This window comes from Solanum stenotomum, chromosome 12 (assembly GCF_019186545.1).
Source record: "Solanum stenotomum isolate F172 chromosome 12, ASM1918654v1, whole genome shotgun sequence".
Taxonomy (NCBI): domain Eukaryota; kingdom Viridiplantae; phylum Streptophyta; class Magnoliopsida; order Solanales; family Solanaceae; genus Solanum; species Solanum stenotomum.
In genome coordinates, this window is record NC_064293.1 from 19,090,463 (window position 1) to 19,101,383 (window position 10,921).

The 10,921-nt window shown below is 32.5% G+C and overlaps 1 protein-coding gene across 1 annotated transcript; it reads right to left on the bottom strand.

Moving 5' to 3' along the window:
* Positions 1-2,370: 2,370 nt before the first annotated feature.
* Positions 2,371-7,964, bottom strand: LOC125848309 (uncharacterized protein At2g23090-like). The gene is made up of 3 exons (XM_049528164.1): positions 7,807-7,964; positions 7,638-7,678; positions 2,371-2,676 (listed from the first exon to the last, which is right to left on the bottom strand). The coding sequence occupies exons 1-3, from the start codon at positions 7,877-7,879 to the stop codon at positions 2,557-2,559; spliced, it is 234 nt and encodes a 77-aa protein (XP_049384121.1). The 5' UTR covers positions 7,880-7,964; the 3' UTR covers positions 2,371-2,556.
* Positions 7,965-10,921: the final 2,957 nt, after the last annotated feature.

Genomic DNA, 10,921 nt, shown 5'->3' on the forward strand with positions numbered 1-10,921 from the left:
CCACCAAGTACCACTCAATACCTAACAAAATTGAACAGTACTTTGTTTAGTAATAGTAGCTCTTAAAAGGAATCTTATCCCATCCATATCTTGTTTCACATCATGAAATTTAATGTTTTGCTTGTTGAAACACACTAATTGAGAAATATGTCATATAGTAATAAATTGAGAGGTAGAAAATAATAAGTTACATAATATAGTTCTTTCATAATACATGGTAATCGATCTATCTTCAAAAAATATATGAGACGAACATACCGTTAGAGAGGCGAACTCAGGTGAAAGGTTGGCGTGCATGTGCACCTATTAACTTTAATTTTCTTTTATGTATATATACCTTGAAGAATTACTATATATATTAAAAGAATCTCTTAAACATATATGTTGGACAGGGTCATTTGGTTAGAGTGCCCCAGGCCTTCGAGCGCTGGCGCATAACCCGAATTCAAATATGAGTTACTTCATTTTCGGTTTTACCAGACAATTAAAAGAAATTCATAAAAAGTGTAGGTGACAAACCATCGATATGTGGAGCTATCTTTATCCAATTATGACATTTAATTTATATTTATACGTCTCAATTTTGTGGGTGTTTAATAAAATTTTTAGATGAGATAGTATTGTTTGACATCGCTGCTTCAACTAACGTACACCCATCTTGTTGTCTTCAAATATCGGATCCACCTCGACTCGTACTAACTAGAAGTGACCCGCACAATCATAGATAAGTTAGTCAGAGCTATGTGACCCTAGTTTTGTGACAATGACTGATCTTTAGTCGTAATTTATTGATCGGACAAGAAGTTTATATGGTTCGTACACAAATGAGTAATAAAAATCGGTGTTCCATTCACTTAAATTAGAAAAACCAGGCCAATATCAGGCCACAAATTGCTCTTCTTTAACCTCTGTGGACCCATTTTGCCCCTCTCTTCAACAAGTGTAGGCTGTAGCAGCATATGTTACACCATCCCAAGGTGAAAAAAAAAGTTACACCATCATTAAATTATATACTAATTTGAGAACTTATCATATAATTCAAGCGTTTATTTTTAAATTATTTTTTCCATTTATTTTTTTTTTGCTCTGTTCTCGACCAGGGATTTGACCCGACTCTCATCCAAAACTTGAGACCCTACCCTAACTTGGGACCAGAGACCTGACCCTTGACCCAAGACCGATCCCAACCCGAACCCCTGCCCTTACCTCGACTTAAGACCCGAACCCCTGGCCCGATCCCACAACCCTCGATCTCTACTGTTAAGCATATATTTTAGCAAGTTCAAAACAGCATAAAGTTTTAGGCAAGAAAACAGAAAGCGGAAAACACACACACAAGACACAACTAATTGAAAAAAATAATAGCATCGTAGGTCCAATATACAGCTGGTTTCTTTGGAGTGTGTGAACTAATGAGTCCCTGAAAACAACCAAATAGAGTTAAATGTCACGTTATCAGTCTTCAGCTAAGTACACATGCGGTACTTGATAACTTTGCACATGTTTTTGCACTACTTACTCATAATCTTGCTATGCCAAGTCAGTCGACCACACTAGGAATATCAAGAAAACGGTAGAGAGAAGTCATGGGAAGAATTGTGTTGTAGAGAATTGTCATTGAACTTTGCTTAATATTTTTACAAATGAATATCCTTCTATTTATAATTTTATACTACTCATTAAGAGCTAATATGCAAATATTATTACACAAATCCTACATATTTACAAATAATATTCTAGAATTTTTCCAAGAAACTCTCCGTTAATCTTGAATCTTCCCACAAATGTTGGTATAAACTTCCAGATAGACAGCGATATGCCACATAGTGCCTCAGTAGCATAAGGACGTGACGGGTCATCACACTAAAGCACTACTTGTTGAGCTAAACTCTCATGGAAACAAAATTAAGATTTTTCTTACTAGGCATTAATTTGGACATAGATCTTGCTTAAATTTGAAAAAGAGTTTGCTAAAATAAGAAGCTTAAAAAATGATATTTGAAAATTGAAGTTGTGATTGATAACTCCCTCAATTTTTATCGTCTGGATATTCAGGAGTTGAGACCATTCTAGAGCTCCATTCACAACCTTCAAGGTTCATTTTGCCTAGTTATTTAAGATACAGTAATGGATGCCTCATTGGCAAACAATTGGTATGACTCCCAAAGCGATCAGGCATAGTCAGGACTTCATTCCCGTTTGTGGTGCAAGTCAATTTTCTGTTCATCTATCAGCTCAGTCTGATAGACTTTGGTGGTTAATTACTATAGTAGTAAGAGAGAGCTGGAATTTAGATGTTCTCAAATGGTTTCTGATTTCTTAACATATAGGTTTTAATTTCAGCATTTGCTTGTTTCATGTCATATGACATTGTCTTGTCGCCAGGAAGCTTCATTATTAAGACCAGCCATTAACACAACTTGCAAGTCTCACAAACACACACAATAACTACAAGCAGTTCACAGCTTGATTGAGCTGACTGTTGCAACTAGTGACTGGTGGTAGATCATACCAACATTTTTTTTTTCTGCAAGGATGTTTGACACATAAGGGACTTCAACTTTTGAGATGAGGAAAACAAGCATAGAGATCAGATTTTGGGTGCTTTGCTTCAGCATGTTCCTTACACTTCACCTCTGATGTTGTGCACATAAATGTCTGCATACACACCTTGCACTGCCATCATTTACAAAACAGACGAGTTAACCAAGAACCAAAGCAAAGTTTAATGAATGAATTTGCAGGCCTCAAACCGCAACCTAACTGATGGCTGAGAAAAATCTTCTAGCATTAGTCATAAGCTATAACAAATTGTTATAAACAGGCCTGCTAGCTAATAACTGGGAATCATGGAAATAGAACTTCCTAATCCACTCTATATCCATCTTGGGAATTAAGTTTCAAGAACAAGTTACTCATGTAACTAGTCCCTCATCTGCCAACAGTTGGACAACAGAAATGATATCACTACCTCCTACTGTTAAGGGTCATAAAAGTATGCCCAAAAAAAAAGAAGAGTATAGGTGGTCCTTCACCGTCCATGTCATATTTTGCTTAATGAATATACAGAAAGACACTAGTAGTACATCAAGAATTCTAGTCACTATGACATCATAAAACATAATCAAAACGCTCCATTGAAATTGAGCTATATCAAGTTAAAAGTATTCTGATGGTAATACAGATCACTCCGCACACTCTTTTAAAACCAAGAGGCCAAAACAGTTGAGCAAAACCAATAGGAAAGCTGACCTAGCCAAAACAAATTGGCCTATATTACAGTAAACTGTAAATTGACTTCAAATAGATTCAAATTAGCCCTCTCAATAAGTTTAGGCAAGGAGTAGTTCACAATTTGACAAAACATAAGCTTATTGAAAGATTTTTAAAAAGTCTGAACCTTCAAACTAGATCACTTCAAATTTTATCTTCCAATATTCAGCGAAAAACAATGGAGGGAAGGAACTGGCTAATGTTTGTTTTCTCTTAAAATCAGGTATAAGTTAGCCTATATTTATAAAAAAGCTCGCTGTGGAATACAAATGAATCAATGAGCACATATCTCAATGCTAGGGGGGCATTAGATTGTTAAAATCTCTTGTATGTTTTTTTTTATGACCGTGGTGTCCGGACTAGCTTTCGCGCACCTCGACTAATTGCACGGGATACCAATCACCTCCCACCAACATTAGGTACCAAGCAACTCTATTCACAAAGGCTAGGACAGATGAAAAGAATCACCTAGTGTTATTTATCTCCGCTGAGTTTTGAACCTAAGACTTTAGGGTTATTAACTACTTCAATGACCACTAGGTCACACCCTTGGGTGTTATTGTATGTGCTAGTGCTACTATCGGGCAGGCAAAAAAATGTTTGTAAATTAGCAAGCAATCAATTATCAACTACTCATTCCCGAACATATTGTTCGAGATTTAAAAAGAGAAATACTTCTAACACACTAGAAGTAAAATTTAAGCACTTTGACATTCCGAAACCGCAAACACAAAAGGTAGAATAGGAAAAATGCAAAAAACACACGACTAACAGGATACAACATTCAGTCATTCACCATATATGCCTCCCTATTCTGATTCTATCACTAAATAGGGTCCATACCCCTAGTTATCCTATTTTATGAGTCTTCTACCTATTTTTTATTCTTTTTTATTGCAGTAATATCTGTACCCATTTTCTTGCAAGCACCTCAACTAATCCACTGAGTACGTGCAACTGTCACGGGTATCGCAGCACCATATAGCCCTGCCAACCAAGACTAGGCTGCTATGTTGCTTGGACTCAGGTGCGCGTATCCAAGACGGGTGTGGATCGGAGAGTCGGATTTGGCAAAATATAAATTTTAAGATTCGGGGGAACGAAACCGAGTATGGACACGGGTAAGGGGATTCCGCTAAAATGTTCAACATTAAAAAAATAGATTTATAAAGATAGTCTAAATTTGAGAGATATTTTGTAGAATTCAATTTGGAGTCAAATGTGACAACAGTTATCCTAGTCTTATCTCCTAACTAATTATAAAGCTAAAAAAATTATGTGCAAATGATAATTATTAAGANTGGAGTCAAAATTCCCTTGTTCCCTGTATTGGTTATGTTCTTTATATCTCGTCTAGCAGAAACTAAACGAGCTCCGTTTGATCTCCCAGAAGCGGAAGCTAAATCAATTGCAGGCTATAATGTAGAATATGCGCGGGATGACAATAGTTATCCTAGTCTTTTCTCCTAACTAATTATAAAGCTAAAAAAATTATGTGCAAATGATAATTATTAAGATTTGCTGTCCAAGCCATTAAGGATTTTTACACTACATAATAGTCCAACAAAGTCCACAACACTGATTATACAAAGAGTAGGCCCATGAAAGGTAAAATGTCATTAGAAGTGGTTAGGCCCAAATGTTTAGTTGCAACCCATAAAGAGTAAACAAGAAATTTAAAAAATCTCTGCAAAACCCTAGTTTATATATTTTATTTCATCTTCCTCGCTAGTCGCCACTGTCTCTAAGAAAACAACAAGACCTCATCAGTCAACCCTAGCTCATCGTCGAGTTTTTCGAATTCTCAACACCCCCACCCCACCCAAAAAAAAATTGTTCTCAACTCAGGTCAAAGTATCCAGATGGCATTGACCAAATCTGACACGCACCGCACACCCGTGTCGCGTTCGGCAGCCAAAACGAAGAGTCTGTGCAACATAGCTAGGCTGATAAGAAGGATTCAACCCCTTTTTGTGTAGAGGGAAAGAAATCACCAATTGTCACCTCCATTGGACAATCTTGATATCCAAAGTTGTTACTACAACTCTTCAACTGCTAAGCCACCATCGTCAAGGGAAATAATTATATCCAATTAATAGCCATAAATCCCCCAATGATGGATACATTTTCAAAACTGAATATATGTGCAATTTCTTCATTACTTCCAACTTCAGTTGGAAGGGGAAGTGCTGGCAATTCAGTCTATCAATATGTATATTACCTATTAACTTAAGTACTCCTTTCATCATATATTTATAAGACACTCTAGAAAAAATTGAAGAGATGCTTCATATTCCATCTTATAGAAGATGGAGTGAATCATTTTTATTTACATTGCCCTGTGGCAGCAGGCATTTGGTCCATGTATTTTGCAGTTTTTGGCATCAGCTGGTCAACACCACTCACCCTAGAAAAAGCATTTGAAAGTTGGAACTTAAGAGAAGTGGATAGATCCATCAAGAAAATCTTGTAAATGGTACCAGCTGTATATTCTGTTGTATATGGATGGAAAGGAACAGTGGGTGTTATGATCAGACTTCAATCCCAAAGTGCACCTTGAAATCTAAAAGTTTGATGAATCATTTTAGTTGGAGCAACCTTTCCCCTGTAAATGATGTAATTCCCCTTTTAGATTTCATTAGCTCCCTCTCAATGGTTTAACAACCTTGAGTTTTTGCTTTAGGTTATAACTCCCAGACCCTGACTTTTTTTTGTTGTACAGGGGTTATCACCTATTTCTCTCTGTAAATTCTTGCATCTTCTAGATGCTTTTGTAATACAACCTCTTAAGTCATTCAAGAAAAAAAAGAAGGAAAGAAGAAATGATTGATACAATTCGCAAATTTCATGAATTCAAATTCATTAGACTATTCATACTTTCAATTTTCACATAATGCTTTTTATATTAAGCTTAAATTTGCTAGCATTACAATAATATTTTCTTCCAGAACTACTAAGATATGTCAGTCAACTTAACATATTAAATTATGTATTCAATCAAATTCCTCATAAACTAAAATATTGAGTAAGAAGAGAACTCCCTTCAATGTCCTACCAGCAGTCTTGTTACCCTTTTTTATGCATCTATTCTCACTTACGTAGTTACATAAGTTCCTTACCAATGATTGTATCTCCATTAAGTGGAACTTTTCCTAGTTAACACTGGTTTTCAATTGCCAATCTCTTTTTACCTTAACTACTTTTTAGTTTCAAAATTTTCAGATTCAAACTTTCGGAAACTAGTATCTCCACCTAGGTACAAACAGAAATTCAGTTTTTCATTTTTTTGATAATTCAACACAATACAACTCTTTCAGAAAAACAGTTAATGAACCTTGTCCCTTCAAATAAATCTAAAACTCTAAGCTTCAGAAGTAACTGCAACAACAAAATGGGGTCTCAGAATTAGACCTAGACCAAGTTCCAACAAAGGGGTAAAGAAGAAGTCCAAGTTGCAGCTATACATAAGAGTGTTCTAAAGGACAATTCAAGAGGGGGGAACGGACATACAAAAGTTATTGGAAAGACACAAGGTAGCTAACTCTTTCTCCCTTTACTTCAAAAAACATCACTACAATGCAGACATCAACTGCCGTTCATTTTACTTCAAAAGAAACTTTTTTTTGAGAAAGTACTCCTAACAGAAATGTTAACAACAAATTGAGGAGAGTTCCCTTACATCCCACATAAGGAGCAAAAGAAAAGAGTGAAGAGAACTAGGAAGAAATACTAAATGAAAATAGGGACTAGGGAGTTTTGAGATTTTAATTTGGGCATTATAGAAGTTTGATGCACAAAATTAAAAGATTATCATTCATTCATGCATATTACAGACAATTATCAACCACTCAAACAAGAGTAATTCTCTATGTATGTGCTATTTGTAGAGCTATCAGGTAACTATGTCCACTAAGGCTTAGGCAATAAATAATTTTTCACCTTCTCCTATAGAGTTATAGGGGATGAACTCACGTAATGTCACCTCTGTTGGATACAAATCTTGATATCCAAGGCTGATACACAACTCTTCAACCACTAAGACACCCCCACCCCCCTGGAGGAAAATCTATCCTAATATTATTATTATTATTATTAATAGCCTAAAACGGTAAACTTTTTCAAAACTGAACATATTTGCAACTTCATTACTATCCAGGTCAAGTGGGACGGGGAAGTGTTGGTCATTCTTTCAACAAACGACTGATACCAAGTCAATTTGTATACAACTTCCGCAAATTTCATGAATTCAAACTCATTCAATTACTAAACATTTTAATTATTATGTGATATACTTCCCATCAAAACTTAAATTTGCAACAATACTGCAATATTTTACTGCAAAAGAATGAAATTGAACACATTACCTGGATATTCATGGCCTTTTTGTTCGTATCGAGCTGACTTCCTGCGACGATTTAACAGGTTAATATAAAATAGAGCTAAAATATTTATCTAAGAGGTTTTCTACCAACACTGAGATCTGGATTGCAGAGAAATAGATTTTGATCGTGTAGATGGAAAAACAGAGAATACCTTTAGCACCCTTCAGCTTCTCCAGATTCCTCTCCCGAGCCATCTTCGCTTTCTGACCGTTGCCTCCACCCATGATTTGCCTGAGACTCAGAGGTCGGAAACAGAAAACCCTAGGGCTCCTTTCTAATTCGGCGCTAAAGCGTGGCGGGGAATGCCAGTTGAACTGATGGGTTAGCGTCTTTACCAGGAAATTTTTTTTAGCTTAAATTAAAGGTTATTTGGTTTGAAAATAAGTTAGGATGAGATTAGTTATGATATGATAAGTTATGTTGATATTATTTCATAAATTGTTTGGTTTGTTATATTTAAAATAATATGTTTGGTACAAATTGTTTGTTTACAAAATTACCTTTTACTTGATTTAGGTTTTTTTATTTATTTTTCAAGTTTTAATTATTCATTTTATAAAATAAAAAATTTCATCTTATTTAGCTTAAATATTTTTGTGTGTACGTACTCACATGATAGTACGTATATATTTAAACATAAAACTATTTTTTTAGTTAGCTTAAAAATAAAAAATTTATCCCAAATTTGTTAAAGTAACAGAGGAATTATGAGAAATCAAAAAATAAATAAACATAAGAATTAGTCAAATAAATTCATAAATAAAAATTATATTTATATAATGTAAATTTTTAATAAAAAAATATAAAGAATTACCATAAAAATAAGGAGTAAGTGAATATTATTACACATGGTATTAAACATAATGTAGGGAGGGTGGAGGATGGGGGAATCGGGAGGACATGTACTAATATTTTTATTTAGTGAAAAATCAAATTTATAATAAAATTTATATTGTAAATTTGTATTACATAAAAAAAAATTTAGTAATAAGTCCCTTTTTTTTGCAAAAGAATTATGTAAGATTAAGGAGGTTGAAGACTTTCAAAAATAGTTATACGTATATGTGAAAAATGAGGTTTAAATATAGTTTAAAGGGATATATTTATCATTTATGTACTTTATCATGTGATAAGTTATCTCGGGATTACTATATTGTTATTATTACTCATGGGATAAGATTAAATGCTACTTAAAATTTATGCCGGGATTAACTCTCCTTATCCATCACACCAAACGATCCCTTATTATCTCATTGTAACAAAATACTCATATTAATCATTATTCTTAAAATAAAAATAAATAAATATAATTTAAAAATGATAATTACAGAAATATACAATTATCTAGCTTACATTAGAAAAATATAAATCAAAATTTACATTACAACTTTTTTATCTAAAGTCACAATCGATATACAATATTATACAACCCGTATATAACAACATATAATTTTTTCATGTCCATGTAACAAAAATATTTTAAAACTTGGTATACACTATTAAACACACAATATACGATATTATATAAAATTATAAGAGATATTTAGCATTCATATAAAATATTATTCATTAATATACAAAAAATTGACTTTGTCTTTTTTCTTACATCCAAACATTATATTCATTCAAAAACACCTCAAAAACTGCACTAAATCGCCCAAAATTTTATATTTAGGCTCCTCAATAAGTAATCGATCTTTTGCAACAATATTCACTCAAAATGAACCATAATTACAAAAAATTCATTTTTAAATGTTGAAAACTTCGAGTGGCCTTTCAAAAGGGGAAAAAGTATGATAGACCCCTCAACTTCCAAATTCAAAAGGAAAAAGAATATGATATATTCCTCAATTTTGTCATTTAGAATTGAATATCCTTGCTATTATAGTTCTATCGATACAAAAGTTTGCTCATATACACCCTGGCGTTATAAAAGTAGCTTACATATACCCTTTTTCATCTAAAGAAAGTGAAAAAATTAATTTTAAAAAAAAATTCATGTTCGGATATAAATGATCATCCTAGCTAAGTTCTGGGATATGTTTGAACCCTTTCATACATGAATTATTTTGTGACTTCTTCTATTATCATTATTTGAGTTTCTTATTCTTGTGTATTTTTTTTTATTCTTTAATGTAAAAATAAGAGAGAAAGAAGTGTGAATGAAAAAGGGAAAAAAAAGTAAGAAAAAATTAAATTAAAACTCACTTTTTTTCCGGCTATATTGTAATCTAAATTTCTTTTTGCGGCTTTATTGTAATTTAGTTTTTGTATTTGTAAAAAAAGTTAGGGCATCTACAATAAATTATACAAGAAAATTAGTGCCAAAATAAATTTAATGATCAAAATAATAAATTCAAATTAGCCGTTGAATCAAAGAAGTCAAAATAAAAGTACGTGTGAGAAAGATCAAATATATACCCCTAAATGAATTATTATTTTTTAAAAATAAATTTAAAATGATTTTTTTCATTTCCGTTAGAGGAAAAGGGTATGTATAAGCCATTTGTATAACAATAGAGATATACATGACTCATTTTCATAACGAGGGGTATATAAGCTCTAAATATCAAAGTTGAAAGGAGGGGTATGAAATGAAGTTGAAGTTTTATTTGATATGCGATTTTGACTTTTTATGTTGCATATTTTCTCAAAAACATAAAATCTCCATAAGTTGTAAAACCATTAAAATTGTCTCAATTATTTATACAATCTTATCAAATAAGTAAAAGTTTATAAAATCACACAATACACTATCACAAAAATATTCTTGAAAATACAATATTTATTGATCAAACTTTAATTCAATTAAAAAAATTAAACGTCTCTCACATAGTACGGACAATCTTCTCAACGTTAAATTTGCATTTCTCATTCATATGACTGAGAAGACGAACTAAGATTGTTATATAACTGTATCAATATATATATATATATCATTGACCAATGAGTAATTTCTGAACAAGAAACCTTAATAATATCAATACAACATATATATACTGATTTAGTATCAATTAAGCGAAATTATCAGTTTTAATGATATCGATACAATATATGATACTTATTTAGTATTAGTTAAGTAAAATTAGTTGGAGGTATATAGTATAATTATTTAGTGAGATATGAATGTAAAAGGGTATATGTTTATAGTTATTTTATTTTCATGGGGTATTTGTCAAGTTTCCCCTAAATTGTATGAATCAATATTTTTAAAAATATTTTTAATTATGTTAATAACAGAACGATTTCATTTATAATATTTTTCT